The sequence below is a fragment of the Chiloscyllium plagiosum genome, unplaced genomic scaffold (assembly GCF_037043375.1).
Source record: "Chiloscyllium plagiosum isolate Xiang-an unplaced genomic scaffold, Cpla_swu_hap1 HiC_scaffold_25, whole genome shotgun sequence".
In the NCBI taxonomy this organism is placed as follows: Eukaryota; Metazoa; Chordata; class Chondrichthyes; order Orectolobiformes; family Hemiscylliidae; genus Chiloscyllium; species Chiloscyllium plagiosum.
Window position 1 is genome coordinate 45,828,324 of NW_028270163.1, and position 24,329 is coordinate 45,852,652.

The following is a 24,329-nucleotide window of genomic DNA, read 5'->3' on the forward strand; positions in this document are numbered from 1 at the left end:
CAGGGGAAGTATTGTGAAATTAACAGTATAAGCAGGCTTCCACTTGAATGTCACAAAACATCTTTCTTGCTTTGATGAGGTCATGAAACAGTGTATGACACTATGTTGTGGTTCTGTTCGCCGAGCTGGAAATTTTTGTTGCAAACGTTTCGTCCCCTGTCTAGGTGACATCCTCAGTGCTTGGGAGCCTACTGTGAAGCGCTTCTGTGGTGTTTCCTCCAGTATTTATAGTGCTTAGGCAAGGGTCCACACTTCTGCTGTTTATCATCTTTTAAAATTTCCTCAGGGATTGTGTGCATTATTTGCAAAGCCAATACTGTACTATTTTTCCCATCCCTACATTTCCTTGAGACAATGATGGTAAGCTGTCTTCTTGTATCACTGCATTGCATTTATACTCACAGGATTATTGGGAATAGAATTCACGATTCTGTGTGAGTGGCAGTGGAAAGAATTATGATATTATTCCACTTTAGAATGGTGGATGGGAGCTGGCAGGGAGTGTTGATTCTTTATGTCTGCCATCCTTGTTCTTCTAGGTGGTTGAGGTCCCAGTTTGAAAGTTGCCCTCAAAGAAGCATTTAAAAAATTGCTGTATTGCAATGGTGTTTCAGTAGGACTATATGTTTAAGGTGGCAGTTGGGTTCCCAGTCAAGTGAATTTTGTTCGAGCTTATTGAGTGCTGGTGGAGCAGTACTCATCGATTCACAGAATCATAGAACTGTACCATGGAAATAGACCCTTTGGTCCAATTCGTCCATGTTGACCACATATCCTAAATTAATCTAGTCCAATTTGCCAGAATTTGGCCCATATCCCTCTGAATACTTCCTATTCATATACCCATCGAGATGGTTTTAAAATGTTGTAATTGTACCAGCTTCTACCATTTCCTCTGGTAGCTCATTCCATACACACACCACCCATTGCATGAAAAGATTGTCCCTTAGGTCTCTTTTAAATCTTTCTCCTCTCACCTTAAACCTATGCCCTCTAGTTTTGGACTCCACTACCCTGAGGAAAAGATCTTTTCTATTCACCCTTTTGATGTCCCTTATGATTTTATAAACTACTATAAGGTCAGCCATCAACCTCATTTGCTACCAGGAAAATAGCCCCAGCTTATTCAGCCTCTCTGTATTCTCAAATCGTCCAACCCTGGCAACATTCTTGTGTATTTTTTCTGAACCCTTTCAAGCTTCACAACATCCTCCCTATAGTAGGGAGACAGAATTGAACACAGTATTCCAAAAGTGGCCCAACCAATGTCTTGTACAGCTGCAACATGACCTCCCAACTCCTATACTCAATGCACTGACCAATAAAGGCAAGCATACCAAATCCTGTATGATACCTGTGACTCTACTTTCAAGGAACTATGAACCTGCATTCTAAGGTCTCTCTATTCAGCAACATTCCCCAGGATCTTCCCATTAATTGTATAAGTCCAGTCCTGATTTGCCTTTCAAAAATGCAGCATATCATATTTATCTAAGTTAAACTCTTCCACTCCTCGGCTCACTGGCCCATCAAATTGAGGTCCCTTTTTACCAAGATAACCTACTTGGTTGTCCACTAAACCACCAATTTGGTGTCATCTGTAAATTTACTAACTGTTCCTCCTGTGTCCATATTCAAATCATTTATATAAATGACAAAAACCAGTAGAACCAGCTCCGATCATTGTGGCGTGCCACTGGTCACAGGCTTCCAGTCTGAAAAGCAACCCTCCTCCACCATCCTTTGTTCTACCTTTCAGCCAGTTCTGTAGCCCAATGGCAGTTCTCCCTGTATTCCATGCGATCTAACCTTGATAACCAGTCTACCATGTGGAACCTGTTGAATGCCATATGGATCATGTAACCACTCCGTCTTCATCAATCAAATAGGGTTAGGATATAATAAGGAAGATCTAGTGGAGGTAACTTTAGTTAGGCTACATTTAGAATGTTATGTGTATTCATTGTGTATTGTGTGGTCACCACGCTACCAGAAGGATGTGAAGGCTTTGGAGTGGGTATGGATACAGTTTACTAAGAAGTTGCCTGGTTTGGACGGCATTATCAATGAGGAGAGATTGGACAAACCTGGTTTGCTGTAACTTGAATGTTGAAGGACGACCTGTTGGAAGTTACAAAATTATGAGAGGCATGGATAGAATGGATAATAGGAGGTTTTTTTTAACCCAGGATAGAAATGTCAATTAATAGGGACATAGGTTTATGATAAAAAGCTACTTTTAAAGGAGATATGAGGCAGATATTTTTATACAGAGGATGGTAAGTACCAGCGGAAATGATGGAGGCAGATATAATAGCAATATTTTAGAGGCATCTTGGCAGAAATATGGATACGCAGGGAATAGAGGGATATAGACCATATAGAGGTAAAAAATGTTTTTAGGTTAGAAAGCTGTTATATGTCAGCACAGTCTTGGTAAGCTGTAGGGCTTGGTCCTGTGCTGTACTGTTGTTTGTTCTTTGTGATAGGGGTCTTGGCAGCTGGCTGAAGAACTGGTGAGAACCCGATTTCTCTCTTTCCAGGAAGGCCAGTTTTATCCTCTGCTAATTAGAAACTAACCAGGCTTAGATTATTAAGTGATAAACAATGTTGACATCACAAAATTGACAGCTGACTATTTAGCAATCTGCTTTAACATTCAATGATCTTGCTATTGCTGAATTACCAACCACCAACATGCTGAGAGTTACCATTCACTAGAAACTGAACTGGATCAGCCATATAAATACTACAGCAACAAGAGCAGGGCAGAGCCTGGAAATTCTGCAATAAGTAAGTCCACTCTTGAGTCCTTGAAACGTGTCTACCAAGGCACAAATAATAAGTGTGATGAAATGTCTTTTTCTCCAGATAGGTGCAGTGCTAACAAAACTTAAGAATCTCAACACTGTCCAAGATAAAGCAGCTTCTTGATCAGTAGCCTACCTAAAATTTCTTCCTTCACCATTGACATAGAAGGGTGTGTAATTGACAAGATGCAGCAGTTTGACAAGTATCCTTTGGAAGCACTATCCTATTGTTACGACACGGATGTGAACCTATCTGTTAGTTAAACCAAACACCCAGAAAAGCTTACCTCACTTTGTAATCTGTTAAGATATGAGCGATAGGGATCTCCCAAATTCCATTACTTAAAGAAAATAATATCAACTTTTTTTTAACTGTGAAAATTAAACAACAACTATTCACAACTCTAAGCCCACCTTTCTCTTACTTGCTTACTATCTGCCTCTAATTCTATAACAATATGTTGTTCCAATAAGACACTTACTGAAATTACATCAACTTAATTTCAAAACCATACAATTGATGTCTCCTTCGGTATCTTCACTCTTCTAGCTACTGATTTTCCCTGGGTCATCTTCTTTCTTTTTACTCCGAATGTGTCTCACATGTAAAGGTACCTTTGATAGAGAATGTTTCCTAATTTCTTGGAGAGCAAGATGTTAGGTGGGCAACTAGCTCTCTTTCTCTCTCTATGGCAGTTGCCCTCTAACGAATTATCAATATGTCTGCATTTTTATACCCCCCAACATCGGATCATCTCATTGATTTGATGTTGGCAATACAATGAACTCAAACTCAATTGGGCTTGAGTATTCTGGGGCATAGTTAAACTTGTTAAATTTTAATTGTTGTCAAAACAGCAACCAAAACTCAGGTATCATCTCACAGTCAAATGTTACATATTTTAAATTTTCCAGTACACTCTGCGACTGCCATCTAGTCATATACACAAGTGCTTGTAAGCTCTCAGTTCAGAGCAGCATTCTCACTCTCTTAAAGATATAATACATGCCGTCAACTTCATAACACAAGTTCTTGACCCATAACATCTAGAAGAATAAAATCAGCAGAAGCAATGGGAGCAGTAGTATTTTCAAGCTCCCTTTCAGGTCACACAATATCCTGACTTGGATCTGTATCACCATTCCTTCAATGTTTGGTCAAAACCTTTGAACATTTTTCCTGAAGTTTAATGTGGCTGTACTAATACCAGATAAATTGTAAGGTATTAAAAAAAAGGAACAGTACTATCTTCTCAAAACAGCTGTGGTTGTGCATAAAATGTTGGTATTGCCAGTGACACTACCAACAATTAAAACCAAACTGTAAGTTGTAATTGCTCATGCTAGCATTATGAAATGAACTGTTAGGAAAATCACATGCAAACTCTTTAGCTAGAAAGGGTTTGATTTCCTGATGATCTTTTGAGTTATATTCTCTGTATGGGGGGAATGTTTGGTTACAGAATAGCCTTTGGTGTTAATTCATGTTTATTCAATTTTATTAGAGCATATTTATATAACCTAATTGCTTATTATTCTGTATGGATGTATTTTTATACAGAAATTTGAAGAAGACTATGCAGTATTTCAGAGAAAAATTGATGATTTTGACCGCAGATTGGCAATGATAATTTGTCAAGGATTTAGTGACTGTGCAAGCATTTTACCTGCTGTGAAGGTAATTCTAGATTATGATTTTTTTTGATACTGCTCATAAATGACAACTGTAGGGTTCTTTTTGCAAATAATTTTGTTTTTCATTTCACAATGTGCATTGGCCAATGAGGAATCAGTGAAATCATGAGATGAACACCATCAGAAATACCTAACAATGAGGTGTCAACCAGATGAAGTTACAACACAGGACTACTTGTATGCCAAACAGCAGAAGCAGCATATAGTTGATCGAGCTAAGCAACTGCACAGCTAACTGATTTGATTTAAAAACTGTAGCTCCACAACTCTGCTGCATCCAGTTGTGATTGGTAGTGGGCAATTAAACAGCTGAGAAGGATCCACAAATATAACTGTCCTTAATGATGGTGGAGCACATTACTGAAAAAGCCAAATGTTTTGAAGGTGTTTCAAATTTTGCAAATAGGTTTTGAAGTATTTTGAGAAAATTAATCTATTTCAGGTTTTGTGGATATTTGGACAAGTGTTGAGAGTTTATTTGAAAGAGGTCATTTGAAAGGTCACGATAGACATTGTAGTCTATCATGCAAAAAACCATGCAATTTGGCAAAATTATTGATGAGTCAGACAACTGGGACAAGTGAAAACTAAAAGAGGGTAAACTTATGAGTAATATTAAAACAAATCCAGAAACTTTAATTGAATATATAAGAAGGAAGAGAGGGGCCACATTAAACATCAGTCTCTTAAAGAACATATTTTGCATCAGTCACCACAGCACAGAACACTAATCACGGTCCAAAATTTCTGAATGGTCAATGGGCAAAAGGATAGGAATTAAATACAATAACTGTACAGAGAAAAAACTGCTCGGGTAAATAATGGGGCTAAAGACTAATAGGTCCGTTGGACCTGATGTGATGCACCTAAGATATTATAAGAAGTAGGTGTAGAGATAATGTATGTATTGGTAGTTATCTTCGAAGTATCCTTAGATCTTGGAAAAATTACAGAGGATTGGAAAATTTCAAAGGTAATACCTTTATCTTGAAAAGAAAATAGATATTTAGCTTAATATCTGTTATTGGGAAAATGTTAGAATCCGTTATGCAGGGTGTTATAGCAGAGCATTTAGAAATACATGATGTGGTCAAGCAGAATTGGCATGGCTCCGTGAAGGAGAAATCATGCCTGACAAAGCTATTAGAATTCTTTGAGGATGTAACATATAGGATAGATAAAGGAGAAACAGTGGATTTAAATAATTGGATTCTCAGAAAGCATTTGATAAGGTACCACACATTAGGCGACGTAATATGAGGGGTATTTTCAGGGTGCAACCTGTGACACTAGTGGGCACAAAGATCTCAGTTAGTTACAGCAGATACTAATGATTTGAATGAGGAGAGTGAATGTCAACAAGTTTGCAGATAACACAATAATAGGTGGGAAGACAAGTGTTGAGGGTGACACAAAGAGTCTGCAGAAGGATATAAACAGGCTAAACAAACAGGTGAAAATTTGGCAGATGGAATATAATGTGTTATACACTTCTGACAGGAAAAGTAGAGGAGCTGAATATTATTTAAGTGAAGACTGTGGAAAGCTACGGCACAGAGGGAATTGAGGACCCTCGTGTAGGAATTACAACACATCTGCATTCAAGTGCAGTGGATTATACAAATAGCAAATGGAAACTTGGCCTTTATTTCATAAAGAATTGAATATAAAAAGAGGGAAGTTCTGCTAAAACTATATAGGTAAAGTTGTCATGGTCCCAGAGGACTTTGTTCTCATTAGAGATGAATGCCTTGTTGTTGTTTAATCTGAGGATCTCTGTACCTCAGTGTGAAAGTGTACTGTACCTTTAAGAAAGTTAAAAGCAAGCAGAGCTACCTGACAACATGAAGTGTTCTGAACAAAATACTGTCTAACCGTTTGGTTCAGCAGTTGGTGTAGCTGGTTGCCTGGAGACAAAAACAAATTTGAATTAGGCCAATCAGTTTAAATTATACACCAAAAACTACCCAACTCCAATCAAGTTTGAATTTAGGATAATGACAATATTAAAAACCAATGAGACAATCCGATACTTTGGGGTATAAGACTGGGAAAACATAAATAGTTGAGGGACAACTGCCAAAAGACCAACAGATGTAGGCTGCTAGTGAGAACTCTCTGAGAGGTACCTGTTTAGAAAAGGAGTTTGCACAGAGAAAAATATCCACATCAACCTGGAGAGCAAATTTACAAAGGAAGATACAAATGGAAGATTAGACAGCTGCTTGGTTTTGAAATTTGAATTTTTAGTAAATCTTAATTGGGGGTTTTATCAGACTAGTATTATAGAAGGGAAAAGTAAAAGATAGATTGGAGGAAGGAGTTGTAAATAGTTGTTAGTTAAATTATTCTCTGTTATACTTTAAGACATTAAGTTATTAATTTTTACTTTAAATAGCTCTTGGCCTCTCACATTTTCACAGATTACCACATGAGATAAATCTTCTGTGTTGCCGGTTTAAAATTTACAGAGGGGGTTTACCTTCTGTCGTAATAAGTGACAGAAATGGGATTTAAGCAGATGTTTGGTTGAGGTAAACTTTTAAAGGTTTGAGAATAGGAAATAGGCTAAAAGGCTTCATAATGGTTGTGGCTGCAGGTGAATAAGATGAATGGTTGATTACAATAACAAATGGATGCAAGTAGAGCATCTGGTGGATATTGTTATGTAAAAAGGGACTTGTTAATAGGGTGAGTTTTTATAGTTACTGACCTTCAATTGCATGTGTAGTTTAATGAATAATTATTATATATATTATTATGCTTCTCTTGTTTCAGATGTTGAATATGTTTGCGTTTTTCATTAAGCGGCCATTGATAAAAGAAGAAGTATCTCAAAAATATCCAATCTTGGTTGACATGATTAACAGTGATTTAGATAACATCAAGTCAGTATTTGATGCACACTTAACTGCAATGGCAGAGAAGAATGGTGTTCCTACCATCAACAGAAATATGCCATATGTGGCTGGTGAACTGAAGTGGGCACAGGAAGTTAATGAAAGAATGGAAGTATCAATGAAGTGTTTCAATTCCATTGATTATTCGTAAGTGTTTACAATGCTGTGGTAGATTTTATATGTTTTTAGATAGAAGCAAACGTTTGACTTTGACTATAAGTGAAGAGGTATAAAAGAAATGAGCTAACAGGTTTGAAGCTACAGTCAAGATTAACTCAAGCTTCTACTTTGGAAGAAATCATAGGAAAAGGTTTGCTATCAAAAATATTTGAGGTTGAATTAACTTTTAAAACAGCATGTACTAATATAATGTTCTTGATTGCAATGAGCATCACAGGAGGATTATAAAGCAAAGTTTGGCATTAACCACCAGAGGACAAAAGTTTGGTCAAACAGGTACATTTTGAGAAGTGTCTTAAAGGAAGAAATGCAGCTCATTCTGCTATAACATGTATTTTGTCAGTGCAAATTGACTAAAATGCAATTGACAAATTGTGGCAATTTTTGCATAACTAAACTTTCTAAGAATGGGTATAGCAATTTTCGATTAGTGATCTTCTACAGCGTGATTTTCTAAACTGCAAGGTCACAGAAGAACACAACTGTTGTGTTATAGCAGAATGAGCTGTAGTGATAGAGAGGCAGTGACGAAATTCCAAGAGATTGGACTACGCAGTTGTGGACAGAACCACCAAATGTATTTCAATTGAAATTCTGGATGGTCAAGAGGCCAGAACTAGCTGTACCCAGGTACCTTAGAGATCTGTGGGACTGGAACAGAGTGTAGAGCTGAGGAGGATCAGAGTATTGAAGTGTTTTGAGAATAAATGGAAGACATTTAAAATTCATATGTTGCTTGACATAGAGCAGCGTGTGGGAGGCACGGTGGCACGGTGGTTAGCACTGCTGCCTCACAGTGCAAGAGACCTGGGTTCAATTTCCGCCTCAGGCAATTGTCTGTGTGGAGTTTGCACATTCTCCCTGTGTCTGCGTGGGTTTCCTCCGAGTGATCCGGTTTCCTCCCACTGTCCAAAAACGTGCAGGTTAGGTGAATTGCCCGTAGTGTTAGGTGAAGGGATATATGTGGGGAATGGATCCGGGTGGATGGCTCTTCAGAGGATCGGTGTGGACTTGTTGGGCCGAAGGGCATGGTTCCACACTGTAAGTAATCTAAAAAAGCTAACATAAGTCAGTGACACAGTGAATGGGGCAGTGAGCTTTTGGATACAAAGAGCGTAAGGTATAGGAGAAGAATTATGTAATTTAATCATGGCTGATATATTTCTCCAGTTATCTTTGGTCTATTATCAAGGAAGAAATAACAGGGCATCTCGAAGGAAATTGTCCCATTGTACAGATGCAGAATGGGTTCAAGAAGGGCAGGTCATGCTTCACAAATGTTTTGGAATTCTATGAAGACATTTCAAGCAAGGTGGACAATGGAGACTCAGTGGATGCAGTGTGCATAGATTTCCAAAAGGCCTTTGACAAGGTGCCACACATGTGTCCGCTGATAAGATAAGGATGCATGGAGTTAGGGGTATAGATTTAGCGTGAATAGAGAATTAATTGACTGACAGGAAGCAAAGAGTGGGGATAAATTAGTGTTATTCTGGCTGGCGAGCAGCGACTAGTGGTGTGCCTCAAGGATCGGTGTTGGGACCACAATTATTTACAATTTATATAGATGATTTGGAGTTGGGAACCATTTTTACAGTGTTAAAATTTGCCAATGACACTAAAATAGGTGGCAGAGCAAAGCGTGCAGAGGAGTGTCAAACTTTGCAGGAGACTTTAAGTGAGCGGGCAAAGGTCTGGCAGATGGAATACAATGTTAATATATGTAAAGTTATACATTTTGATAGGAGTAACAGCAAAATAGATTATTACTTGAATAGTATAAAGTTGCAGCATGCTGATTTGCAGAGGGACCTGGGTGTTCTTGTGCATGAATCGCAGAAGATTGAGCTGCAGGTACAACAAGTGATTATAAAGGCAAATGGAATTTTGTCCCCATTGCTAAACGGGTTGAGTTTAAAAGCAGAGAGGAGATGTTACAGCTGTACAAGGTGCTGGTGAGGCCAGACCTGGAGTATTGAGCGCAGATTTGGTCTCCTTATTTGAGAAAGGATGTACTGGCACTGGAGGGAGTGCAGAGGAGGTTCACTAGGTTGATTCCGGAGTTGAGGGGGATGGCTTATGAGGAGAGGCTGATGATATTGGGATTATATTTGTTGGAATTCAGAAGCATGATGGGGGGGTCTTATAGAAACATATAAAGTTATGAAGGGAATCAATAAAATAGAAATAGATAGGATGTTTCCACTGGTAGGTGAAACTAGGACAAGGGGGCATGGCGTCAAGATTAGAGGAAGCAGGTTTAGAACTGAACTGAGAAGCAACTTCTTCATCCAGAGGGTTGTTAATCTGTGGAATTTCTTGCCCAGGGAAGTAATTGATGCAACTTCAGTAATTGCTTTTAAAGCTTAGGTAGATACTTGTTTGAAAAATAAAGAAATTAAGGGATATGATGAAAATGAGGTAAGTGGAGTTGAGCCCACGAAAAAATTAGCCATGATCTTATTGAGTTGCGGAGCAGGCTTGAAGGGCTGGATGGCCTACTCCTGCTCCTAGTTCTTATGTTCTTAAATCAAGAACCTATCTATCTCTGTCTTAAGTGCACTCAATGACTTGGCTTCCACAGCCTTCTGCCACAATGAGTTTCACAGACATAGTACTTTCTGGCTCAAGTAATTTCTCCTCATCTCAGTTCTAAAAGATCATCACTTTACCTTGAGGCTGTGCCCTCAGGTCCTCGTCTCTCCTTCAAGTGGAAATGTCTGTCTGAACTTGCCACCTGGGTCAGTCCGGTATCCACAGTCTGATTGACAGCCAGCACTGTCTCAAGAAGGTCAATGATCTTCTCCACCCTGCCAGGTGTGGAGTGTGACCTTGCACACTCTATCTCTGTACCTCCCACCAAAGTTCTTGCTCTATCGCTCTCACTGTTGTACTGCAACATCTTCCCTCACTTAGTCTCATTCCTCCCTAGCCTCCCACACCACTAACTGTGAATGACCTTCCAACATTAGTCCTTCTCCTCATAAGAGATGACTGGAACCTCTCCTTCAGAGATACTGAAACATCCGTGTCCAACTAACAGAGAAAGTACCACTCTTCCTTCCACTGCACCTCACATTAACACCACCCTTGTATCATTCATTGCCTGTGATGCCTTTTCTCCCTTGTGTCTTACAGGTACTAACAGTATTTCCACACTTCAGCAGAGAAATGAGTCACTCTGTGAGGAGGCATCTCTTCAACTTCTGAGATAAGAAGTGCAGAGACCTCAGAGGAAGCCTACCTCCTTTACCCCCACCAGCTCAGACTGACACCTTGTTGGGAATATCAGTTTTAGAAATTTTGGAAGCACATGCTGGTAAGCACCTTGTTGCACCAGCTCCACACTTGATTGAAGTAGAAATGCCCCAGGCCACTGGTATTTCAAAGATTGCCAGGAAACAGGCAACTGTTCAGCCATAGGCAGGAGAGGACCCTGTGATATTGAAAATCAGCAATTTGATCGAAATGCATGCGGGGAAAAGTAGGAGTAGACAGATGAGATATGACTCTCATAACCCAGAGGCTATATCAGTGCTGTGGGACCTAGTGCCTCAAGCATGCAATCAACTGACTGCCTCCATAGATGGTTAGCTGATGCAATGAGGAGCTGGGTACAACACTCTTGGGTTCACTGGATATGTGTACATGCTTACACCCATCATCCCAGTCATTGGTCCTCCTCATCAGAGGCATGACAACAGAGAGATGGGGATATCACTTTAAGTGCCCTTTCTTCACAAGTGAGGTGGTGTCAGGAGGTAGACAGCTGGAGGAGCAACCACAAAAATGCTCGTCAGAAGTATTCTGTCATGACACTGCAAAGGTGGCAGGCCCTCTGTCTCCAACCTGCTTGTCCCTCTATGACACTTCAGAATTCAAACAGCAGATTGTCAGTTTCCTCTGGCAAGGATACCCTCAGTATATCTGGCCATTCAGGCACAAACATCCCCAGGGCCAATCCTCCAAAGACAATTGGCTTCACTGACAAATAGTCTTCCTTCACCCCAGCTGTGGAACTTGGGGCAATACTGAGAGGCATTGCATATTTTCAATTTCCAAATTAATGGAAATGATGGAAAGTAACTGTCAATATTCCTGTCTCTGTGGTTTCATGACTCTGTCTCTTGTCAGCAAGGCCCTGAAAATCCCGATTCCCTTCCTGACAACCCTTCCCTTGAATGTAATAGGCTCTGCACCTCTTCATAAGACATAAGACATAAGACATAGGAGTGGAAGTAAGGCCATTCGGCCCATCAAGTCCACTCCGCCATTCAATCATGGCTGATGCGCATTTCAGCTCCACTTACCAGCGTTCTCCCCGTAGCCCTTAATTCCTCGAGACAACAAGAATCTATCAATCTCGGCCTTGAAGACATTTAGCGTCCCGGCTTCCACTGCACTCCGTGGCAATGAATTCCACAGGCCCACCACTCTCTGGCTGAAGAAATGCCTCCTCATTTCTGTTCTGAAATGACCCCCTCTAATTCTAAGGCTGTGTCCACGGGTCCTAGTCTCCTCGTTTAACTGAAACAATTTCCTAGCATCCACCTTTTCCAAGCCATGTATTATTTTGTACGTCTCTATTAAGTCTCCCCTTAATCTTCTAAACTCCAATGAATACAATCCCAGTATCCTCAGCCGTTCCTCATATGTTAGACCTGTCATTCCAGGGATCATCCGTGTGAATCTCCGCTGGACACGTTCCAGTGCCAGTATGTCCTTCCTGAGGTGTGGGGACCAAAACTGGACACAGTACTCCAAATGGGGCCTAACCAGAGCTTTATAAAGTCTTAGTAGTACATCTCTGCTTTTATATTCCAACCCTCTTGAGATAAGAGACAACATTGCATTCGCTTTCTTAATCACGGACTCAACCTGCATGTTTACCTTTAGAGAATCCTGGACTAGCACTCCCAGATCCCTTTGTGCTTTGGTTTTATTAATTTTCTCACCATTTAGAAAGTAGTCTATGCTTTTATTCTTTTTGCCAAAGTGCAAGACCTCGCACTTGCTCACGTTAAATTCCATCAGCCATTTCCTGGACCACTCTCCCAACCTGTCAAGATCCTTCTGCAGCCTCCCCACTTCCTCAGTACTACCTGCCTGTCCACCTAACTTCGTATCGTCGGCAAACTTCGCTAGAATGCCCCCGGTTCCCTCTCCAAATCGTTAATATATAATGCGAACAGCTGTGGCCCCAGCACCGAACCCTGCGGGACACCGCTCGTCACCGGCTGCCATTCTGAAAAAAGAACCTTTTATCCCAACTCTCTGCCTTCTGTTAGACAGCCAATCCTCAATCCATCCCAGCAGCTCACCTTCAGGTCTCATCCAACCGATTCATCCAAGTCTGCACTTGCCCACTTGCTCTCCAGCCTGTCATATGATGGCAGCACGGTGGCACAGTAGTTAGCACTGCTGCCTCACAGCGCCAGAGACCCGGGTTCAGTTCCTGCCTCAGATGACTGACTGTGTGGAGTTTGCACATTCTCCCCGTGTCTGCGTGGGTTTCCTCCGGGTGCTCCGGTTTCCTCACACAGTCCAAAAATGTGCAGGTCAGGTGAATTGGCCATGCTAAATTGCCCGTAGTGTTTGGTAAGGGGTAAATGTAGGGGTATGGGTGGGTTGCGCTTCAGCGGGTCGGTGTAGACTTGTTGGGCCGAAGGGCCTGTTTCCACACTGTAATGTAATCGAATCGAAGATGAAGTAACCATGCCAGGTCTGGTCATATACTGTCCCACCCTGAATTCGGGTGCTCCTGACCATGGACGCATCCCCTGCATTAATCTGTCGTTATTTTCTTGAGATTTCACTATTCCCCCCCACCCCACCCACTCTCCACCACATCCACCACCACCCCACCCCACCATTCTTCTAAATTTCTAGTGTATATACTCCAGTCTCTCCCCCATCTCAGTTCTGACATCCCAGGAAAGAGTCTGGTAAACCTTCTCTGCACCCAATAACCTCAATAACTAGAACATCCTTCTTCAGAAAAGGAGATCAAAACTTCACACAATGGTCCAGATGTGATTTTTACAATGCCTTGTAAAGTTGCAGCATGAAATCCCTGCTGCTGAGCTCAAATCTTCTAGGTATGAAGACCAAAATTCCATTTGTCTTCTTTGTCACGTGCTACACCTGCATGCTTACTTTCAGCAACTGGTGTACAAGGGCACCCAGGCCTTGTTGTGTCTCCCCTTCCCCCAGTTTATTACCATTCAAGTAATGTTCTGTCTGCCTATTTGCCCATTATGATGCTAGCTTTGCCAATATTACCCATATCCCTTGAAGGAATAAAACAGAAGTACATAGTGAACTGGGAACTTACTGCAGTCTGGTGAAAGGTCAGATTGATACATGTTCATTATACATACTTTTTATTTACTTTTCTTCCAAATTTTTATTTTTGAATATCAACTGAAATGGAACAGCAGGGTCTGACAAGCAAATATGATCGTCTCAGCTAACACTATGGACAGGGACTATTAAACTGCTTTCACAGTCTTTCCCTCTGCCCATATTTTTTGTGTTTGTCTGAATATGTGTGTTAAAGTGGAATTAGATGTTAACCGTTCATAAATGCTTATCTGTATGTATTTATCTATTTAGAAGCAAATTACTGCACATTCTGAAATCTATACTGAGACAAACAAATGCTGGAGTTCACAGAGTCAGACAGCATCCATGGAGAGAGAGCAAGCTAACGTTTCAAGTCTAGATGACTCTTAATCAGAGCTATGATCTCCAACATTTGTTGTTTATATTATGTTTTTATTTGTAACAAATAGTAATTCTCGTTAAATACAGAAACATGATCTGTGCTTTCTCTCAACCTTGGTATGAATATGAATATAAATGATGAAATTTTGCATACTTTTATAAAGTCTTTAACTTGAGTGATGACTTGGAAATAGCAGAGCTTGATATCCAGCACACGAGCCCAGTAATGCTTAACACTATGGTCATCTTTGTGTTCACTGGCAATACTATCTTTGCCCTCTCTTGAGTCGAGAGTTGTGCAAACTACTACTCTCAGTAAGGATGTTATTATGAAAACATTTCTTTGCTAAGGTTCAGCTCGAATAATTTATTTCAAGTGACACCCTCTTGAGACATAACATCCTGTTGAAATCCCTCAACTCTTTTTTCTATCTTTCAGTGGCTTGGCTTGCTCTGTTTCTCCTTTGCTTATTTTCTCTTTTATACTGTTATTCAGGGGAAATGTAAACATTTTGTCAATGTCTGGGACCAGTTAACTAAATTCAATCTTCTTAAAATTATGACAACTTCTTTCAGCACATGTTACATCATTCTTTATAAGCTTAATAAACTTTAACCAATTCCAGCAATTCCAAATATATTTCAATCTCAGGAAGATTCAATGAAAAACAAACAACTTATAATTCATTGTTGGTTTCTTTAAATATCACATTTTGAGTGTCCTTCTTGCTGCTGAATGCATATTTGCTGTGGAATGTTACAAGATGGTGTCAGATGAACATTTGTTCTCTGAAATGGCAGTATTGTCTTCAAATAAGCATTTCATGCTGACATACATCACACTCTGCATATCTCTGACAGATGTGACTAATGTACATTCATATTCTTACTAAAATTCTGTTCCTAGGTGACATGACTAAAAGTATTCCACATGTATTGGGTCCCTTTTTGGAGACAATATGGCACTTGCAATAGTGATATTGGTAATGGTGTTGCCAAGCCTGTTTAGGGGTGCTATGATGTTAAAACTTTCGGTATAAAGTTAAGGTGATGTATGTCCACAAATTCATGAAGGTAACGAGTAGTGTCTTAGAAAGGAAACATATAGAACCTTGGCTTTATTAATAGCAGTATATATTGCAAAAACAAGGAAGCCACATTAAACTTATATGATTCGGAGACAATCAATCAATCAGACAATCAATTCTTCAATGTATAATTTCAGTTACATCACAGCAAATTTTTGCTATAAATTCTGTGTTACGATCAAGCCCTCCACAATCACCTGATGAAGGAGCGTCGCTCCGAAAGCTAGTGTGCTTCCAATTAAACCTGTTGGACAATAACCTGGTGTTGTGTGATTTTTAACTTTTAACTTATATGTGTAAGTCTCATCTATACATTATGTTAAATTCTTGGCCACCTTACTTTTGAAATAATGTCATAGTCTTAGAGAAGGTGCAAAGGAAATAAAATGTAACATGAAAGAGAGAACTCAATTATGTGAACAGATTGCAGAAGTTGGGGATAGTTCTCCTTTTTCTGAGTACAGAAAATTAGGCAATGTTCAAAAGTATAAAGGGTTTTGATGGCATAAATCAGAAGAAATGTTTTCTGGTGGCAGAAGCGTCAAAGCAGAGGGCAAGGTTTAAGATGATTGGCAAAAGAATTTGTGATGAAATGAAATAAGCTTTTTTACACGATGAGTTGTTGTGATCTGAAATGCACTACCAGACATTAGGATGGAAGAAGATTTGATAACAATATATTTTTGTCACTTTTACATGGGATATGAGTGTTGCTGGCAAGACCAGCATTTAGCACCCTCCCTGTTGTTTGAACTGAATAGTTTGCCAGGCTATTTCACAGATCATTTGAGAATCATATGTAGACCAGTCCATCATTGCGGGTTCCCTAAAAGATATTTATGAATCAGTGGGCTTTAATGACACCATTACATTCCAGATCTATTAATTGAAATTAATTTTTCAGCTGCTGTTGTAGGATTTGAATTATTTCTTCAGACCTCTGGATTACTATTCCAATGACATTACCACCTTGTCACTACCTCCTATATTTTCAGCAGGGACTTTGATAAATCTTTCAAAGAAGAATGAAATGATACTCTGAAGAAATATATAGAAGTGGATGTCTTTACCTGCCATATGCAACTTTGACCAAATAACCCTTCTTATGTGTTGTGTACTTTTATTGTATATATTTCTTTAAAACATTAATTTCTCTCCACTGGATGTCACTGCTTGATTTTTTTGTGGGAGACATTTTAGGCTTTGCTTTAGATTTTACCAAAATGTAGAAACTTCTTCATGCATTCACAATCAGATGATAATTTCTAAGATCATCTTTAGTGTTCCTGAATTCACATTTTACATTAATTTTATTTTTTGAACAGTTATACATCAAATGATGAGGCAAAACACATTTTAAATAAATACACAGAGATGAAATCACTACTTGAGAAGTTCTCAGAGCAAGTGTACACAGACTGGATTAGGAAAGTAGATGAAGACTGCCAATTCAACTTAAAACAACCACTTATAACTCGTAATCCAACCACAAACCTCATTAGTGTCAGCTTCAGTAAAAAGGTTAGAATATTTTTATCAATCATTTTTAATAAACATAAAATCTGTAAAATGTGTTAAAATGTCATAATGCAAATAATTTGAAAATAGTATTTTTGTCTGTCATGAAGTCTACCTTATACTATCAATATTTGCTATTGTAAAATTTTAAGGTTACTTCAAATGGCTACAATAAAAAGTATGAACTATTTTATGATTATATTCTATAATTAATTTAAGTATGAATCATGAAAAATCAGTTGGATGCTCATAAGAAGTTCTCAATGACCCAAATCTTCCAGCATCCAGATTATTGGTGATTATGCATGTATTGGAGATGTGTATGGGGAACCCACACAAGTTCTGATGCACATATATTCAGAGAAATCACGCAGAAAATCTAAATGTCCAATAGAGTGCTTCAATTCCAGCTGACTGGGTTGCTGGACAATTCAAATCCAAACGGAACTTATCTTGACAGCAAGTCTGTTTAATTTCTGCATTTGGTTAATGTGATGATTAGTTGTTGAAACATATTCATACAAGCTGAAGATGTTCTTTCACATTAGAGCAGAAGTTGATTACTCAACAGAAAAGAAAAGCTATATTATATATATATAAAATTGAAAGATCTTAACACAAATAGTAAAACTGTTTAATTTGAGGAATAGGTTGAAACTTTATTGCTGGAACAGCACAGCAGGTCAGGCAGCATCCAGCATCTGGATGCTGCCTGACCTGCTGTGCTGTTCCAGCAATAAAGTTTCAACTTTGATCTCCAGCGTCTGCAGACCTCACTTTCTCCCCTAATTTGAGGAATAGATCAATTTGAAGTAAACAGTGGCTCTTGTTTCTATCTTCACCAACTAGCTTTCAGGAATGTAATATGCATTCCTTTCTGTGGTGGAAATTAGGCATTTTAGTGTAGTAGAAATTAGGAATGACCTCCTCCAAGGCTGTAGTTGAGAAGACAATTGGGCTTTCGATCTGTGGCACTGATAGCGTAACAGGAGATGAAACAAATGCAAGAGAATGGAATTGAAATGCTAGCTCAAACATTGTCTAATGGTGGAGTGGATCCATGGAACTAAATAACCTATTCCTCATTTAATGTTCTACATTTTAATCTGCTGTAATTTTTAGGAAATAAATCTACTTGGATTTAAGTTGCTTATGAGTTTCAGGCAAGAAACTCTTTTAAATATATTACTTCCCAACTGCCTATGGTAGATCCTAATAAGCAAGTTTGATTTAAATCCTGATTGGGTGGGAAATTGATAATGAAGCAGATGACCATCATTTCTATATATTCCCTGCTTCATTTTATCTTCCATATCTTTTATTGTCAAGTGAGCACTGGATTTGTTTGCACTACTTTTCCTCCAGTAGAAATGTGACTAACTGAACTATCCCTCTGTTGTTCTGTTACAGTTTTGCCTACTGTACTTTGATTCCAATTTATCTGGGCCAGATCTGTTTCCACCCCATGGAAGTTGGGCCTCTCCCAGTTACTTATTACTCATATAATAAGAACAATTTCTATTGATGATGGAGACCTGAAATTAAAACAGAAAGTGCTGAAATTAAAACAGAAAGTGCTGGAAATAAAAATAGCAAGTATGCAGTAAGTGTGGAGAGAGAAACAAAGCTAATATTTTGAGCCTGACATGGTTCTTCTTTGGAACCTGAAGATTTCTGAACAAGAGTCATATCAGACTCAAAATGTTAATAATGTTTCTTTCTTTACAAATGCTGCTGACCACATGAGTTTTTCTAGCACTTTCTGTCACTTTTTTTTAACTTTGGATTTCTCCATACCCTTTCCTGTAGCTGACCTAATCTTATGGTACAATTATTATTGTCCTTTAAGTGCTCCTTACTTGCAATTGTTTCATTTGACCCACACCATTCTTCTGAAACAGATCCAGCAATATCTCCCTCCTTTTTGGATCATACTGATGGAGGACGTTCTCCTGAATACACTCTATAAAGTCTTTCTCCTCTCTGCCCTTTACACTATCCTGGTATAAATTAGAATAGTTAAAATCTCCCATTATAGTTACTGTATAACTTTGCACCTTTCAGGAATTTCCTCGTATATTTGTTCTCCTGCTGATCCCCACCATATGCAAATTGCATTGCCATGATCTTGCCCTAGCTAATACAGTTGCTGACCAGCTTCACTTGTTCCATTGGTGCGACCAAATATAAACTTCACGCACGTTTCGCCGAACATCTCAGCTGGGCCCACAGAGGCCAACCTGACCTCTCAGTCACCACACATTCTAATCCCCTTACCACTCCTTTTCAGACATGACCATTCTTGGCCTCCTCCATTTTCACAGTGAATCAGACTGCAAATTAGAGGAACAACACCTCATCTTCCACCTGGGCAGCTATAGCACAGAGGACCTAACATTGAGTTCTCCAATTTCAAATAACCTTCCTTCCCATCCTTCGACTCCCTTTCTAGCTTTTCTCCCTCCCTTCCATTCCTCTGGTCAACCCTTCCTTCCATCTACCAACTGGATTCATTCCTCCCATCGACCAACCAGGTGACACCCTCTACCTGAGTTCACCTATCCCTAGGTCACCACCCTGCCCCCTCCCCACCCAAAATCCTCCCTAACCCCGACCTCGTCCCCTCCTTTACATGCAGCTCCCCTTACATCCAACCCCCCCCAGTCCTGAAGAAGCGTTACACCCAAAATGTTGACTTCTCCACGTCCTGACGTCGCCCGTTTGCTGTGTTCTTCCAGCTTCCTGCTTGTCTGCATTGGATTCCAGCATCTTTTTTTATATCTCTTACGTTGCTCCAACCTGTTGCATATGTTTCTGACTCACAATATGTCTGATCTGCTTCATATTGTCACAATCCTAATCTGCGTTATACTCTTCCTGACTTGCTTCATGGGGCTTATACACACTTCACACTGCTCCCAAAAGGATCTACAGTTACCTTAATCTGCTTCCCACTGTTCTGAGTCTGATTCACGGAGAACCTGACCTGGTTCAAATTTCTTCTAACACATTTCTGGTTGCTTTGGATCTGGACTGCTTCTCAGTAATTCCAATCAACTTCAATATCTTGCCCAACTTCATTGTGATCCTGACTTGCGTCACAGTGTAACTGATGTGCTTCACTCTAGGCTATACACTGCTGTGAACTGCTTTGCATCACTATGACCCCAATCACACACTTCATTACTTCGACATGTTTGAAATTCTAAGTTGGTTTGCACTTCTGGTATTTTTCTGACTTCTTTGACTCTTGATGATTCCAATGATCAGCAGCAGATTTTAGTGATACTTCTCAAGTGGTAACACATCATTGAATAATTGTGAATACCCTGTTTTAGATGATAGGAGAATACATAGAATCCTGAATGGATAACGCAACATAGGCTCAGAATGGAGTTGGATTTACCTCTATTGCTGGTTTAATTCAGATATTCGGGGATTGTTGATTGTATGCATGCAATTATCATGAGTGAGTAGCCAGGGAAATTTATCAATTGGAAGGACCTCCATTCCCTTATACTTTCCTCTAGTCTGAATAACACTTTAGCACAATATGCAAGAGTGTGCGTGCTCTCCTGGCAATTGTCATGACGCCACGATCCTCAATCACAGATGTAATATTTATTCATAGTAGCATTGAACATCTGTGGATGTCTGTTATGAGTTATGATATACTATAATTGGACATGCAATAACAAATGATTCTTGACATCTTTGCATCATCCTAGAACAGGCAGAGAGATATTACAACTAATGTCATTTGGTTTCTAAGTCTGCCATTGAGCAGACTATTGCTGTTTTAAAGAAGCGGTTCTAATATCTTGACCATTTGGTTGGCACCCCAAAGTAACCCCTGTCAAGGGTCTTGCACATTATGGTGGTCTGCTACAATCTTTGTGACATGGCCCTTTTGACAGTTGTGAATTTTGAAGAGGGAAAAGTTCTGGGATGCAGAGTCCTGAGGAGAGGGGTAGGAAGGTGAAAAATAGGAGGAAGAAGATTTAGTGAAGAACTCTATCATGTTTTGCAGGGAGTATGCAATGGTATCTTATGAGTCAAAATAGTCTTCTGAATTATAGGGACATGATGGTCACTGATCCAGACAGATTTCTAATGAGAAATACTTACAATGTAAGCAAGTTGGCTCTGTAAGACACCTTCCAATAAGCAAAAGGACATATTCATAATCTGTACAACTCAGAATACTTCAATTTTTTACCAATATTAGATGAAACACATGTTTCTACCAGCTGCATTGTCCACAAACTTAGATATTAACATCACACACAAAACATGTACAACCAGCATATCAGTGCACTGTTTCTGCACCACTCAAACTAAAATAAATGAATTAACAATGCACTTAGAGGTTAATTGGTTATCATCTTATACCTATTAAAGGCAATCAAAGCTGAGAGCTACATATTGATGGGCTATTTGCATTTTTTGAAAGGGAAAGGAAAGGGTATTGGGGTAGCTTTGACGTTACAATAAAGAATAAGTATAATAGTAAGAAATGGTCTAGGATTGGATGATATAAAATCTATATAGATTATAAGTAAGACATAACAAGGGAGGAGCATATTGGTGGTAGTAGTATATAGGCCCATTAATTATAGTTGTTTTGTAGGTAGAGAATAAGTCATGAAAAAGTGAGGGCATAGAGAAAAGACATTGCATTAATCATGGAGAATTTAATGTTCATGTAAATTGGATCGGTCAAATTAACAGAGTTGACTACAAGTCAGAATTCGTAGTGTTTGCGATACTTTCCCAGAACAATACATCATGGATCAAACAGGAAGCAGGCTATTTTGGAGATGGTGATACATAGTGATCTGGTTTAATAAATGATCTCAGAGTAAAAGATCCTCTGAGGAACTGTGACCATAATATGGTAAAGTTTAGAATTCAGAGTGAGAAATGTGGGTCCTTAACAAATGCTTTTCAGGAACAGACACTAAAGGGGACAATAGGCAGGCCACTGATCTGTTCACTCACATGATTTATTACCAGAATGACTACTAACATTGACAGAAATATGAGAGCGGTTTCAGTGCTTGCCCTCTCAGAATATATTGCTTAGCACAGGAAGACCTTGAGAATACGAATGAATTGCAACACTACGACTGCGGATCTGTCTTTGCTAACTAAAACTGGATTATAATTTATTTGTATCTTTGTAGCAAGATATAGTTATACAAAAAATGTGGGAAAGTTACCTGTCATATTTTTATTTGCATTTGCTATTTTTTATGTGGTGATAAACTGTAGTTTTCCATTGTTAAATGGATTATGGGTGTACATATATAATTTGTCGTATGCAGTATTGGTGGATTTTGTGACACCTCACTGGGTCTACTTGGGTGTGAATCGTGAATAATCTGATTAGAAAAGAAAACACAAGTAGTGGTGAATTCTGTAGCAAAAAGTAAATAGCTCTTATTGATTATTTGGTGGTCTTCCAGATTCTCCCCAATACCTTTCTGTTTCCACACGCTATCAGGATTTTATGATAATTCAAAATGTAATGGCGATGTCTTTTAAATGTTTTTTATGATGATTACATATATTTTAACTAGTTGGTCGCAGTTCTTCGCGAAGTTCATTATTTGAACATTCAGGAAAGGACGGATATCCCACAGAGTGGACTTGATGTCTTTGCAATGATGAAAACTTTCAGAAATTTTGTTGACAATTTGGATCTCATTGTTGGATGGTATAACAAGGCAAGTTTCACACTATCATTTTTCTGTTATATTTCTGCAAAGTTTGTTCAGCAAGTTCAAAAACGAAGGGTTGATTTTTGCTCCCAAAGCAGTTAACTCTAGAAAGTTTTCCATTCTGCTGCACCAGTCATGAGAAAAGGTGTCCTGCCAGACAAGATACTTTTTCTCCAGGGTTGGGGAAGCATGGGTTGTTGGGCGTGTCATTCCTAAACATAGATGAATGGTATTCACTGAAATCGGCTGCACAGTGGCTCAGTGGTTAGCACTGCTGCCTCACAGCACTGGGGTCCCAGGTTCAATTCTAGCCTCGGGCAACTGTCTGTGTGGAGTTTGCACATTCTCCCCATGTCTGTGTGGGTTTCCTTAGGGTGCTCTGGTTTCCTCCCACAGTCTAAAGATGTGCAGATTAGGTCAATTGACCATGCTAAATTGCCCATAGTGTTAGATACATCAGACAGAGGGAAATGGGTCTAGTTGGGTTACTTTTCAGAGGGTCGGTGTGGACTTGGTGGGCCGAAGGGCCTGTTTCCACACTGTAGGGAATCTATCCAATCTTAAAAAGCTTTGCCTTGAATCTCTGGGACTTTAGCCCAGTTAAAAATGTAACTAGCATATTTACAAAACATGTGGCATCATATTCTAGCAGTAAGTTCCCACAAATGCAGAGTGTTAAGTAAGATCTTGTGATATGTCATGTATGCAAGCCGCCATGGAATAAGGAAATACATTCAATATATATGATGTCCTCTCAGTGCAAGTGAAAAACCTCAAGACTGCAGAATCTGAAGTCCCAGATTGAAGCTCCTGCCAGACAAGCAGAAGGAGAAGTGAAGATAAAGTGAGGGGAAGCGAGTAGCTGTACCATGCCAGATTACAATGCTTTTGCTGCACCCTTCCTGATGGGAAGTTGATTACTGTGGAGGGCACACTGATATGCTTTAAGCACTCTATTCAATGCACACTACCAAGCACCTGCAAGTTTGGTTACAAGGATGAAGATATGCTGGATGGAGTTTTCCATTGAATACATGCTGGTTGAGGATGTAGCTAGATGGGAGCATAGCAGGTGAAGGATAACCTTGTAGGCCAACCAGTTCCCTCAAATAGTACTGGATTTATATGTAGTCCTGCCTGCTCCTAAGCCACTTTCAGTAAGTGATCAGCAAGCATACTGGCCAGGAATTGTCTTCTGACTCAGAGGTAGGGACACATCACTGCATCACAAGAGCCCATCACCAAATACTTCTAGCTATTTTAATCAATCTGATTCAGGTATCCTGTGATACACCTCCAGAGCAGAGTGGTACTTGAACCAGACCTCCTGGCTGAGAGGTAAGCATCACAAGATCCCTCCAAATACTTCTACAATTTGCAATAATAGCCAATAGATGTAGAGATATTTAATGAACTCTTTAAATAGTGCTGAGAGGGTGTCCTTCCTGATGCTGAATATATATAAATCATTGGACCATAGAAAAGTTATAGCACAGAAATAGGCTATTCAGCCCTTTCATGTCTGTGATGGCCTGAACTAAAGAACTAGATGACCATTCGAATTTCATCTTCCAAACCTGCTCTATAATTTTTCAAGTTACGGCGCTTTTTGTGCAGATACAGTTATCTTTCAAATGAGTTGAGGGTATTTACCTCCACTATCAAACAGGGGAATGAATTCCAGGCACT

The 24,329-nt window shown here is 39.4% G+C and overlaps 1 protein-coding gene across 1 annotated transcript in view; it reads left to right on the top strand.

The window, feature by feature from the left end:
• LOC122562216 (dynein axonemal heavy chain 17-like) overlaps positions 1–24,329 on the top strand; it is a 471,020-nt gene that overhangs the window by 61,916 nt on the left and 384,775 nt on the right. Inside the window, exons 10-13 of the mRNA XM_088000362.1 lie at positions 4,372–4,488; positions 7,284–7,552; positions 16,725–16,920; positions 22,500–22,646. Coding sequence (XP_087856488.1) covers positions 4,372–4,488; positions 7,284–7,552; positions 16,725–16,920; positions 22,500–22,646 — 729 coding nt within the window. The remainder of the gene's footprint in view (positions 1–4,371; positions 4,489–7,283; positions 7,553–16,724; positions 16,921–22,499; positions 22,647–24,329) is intronic.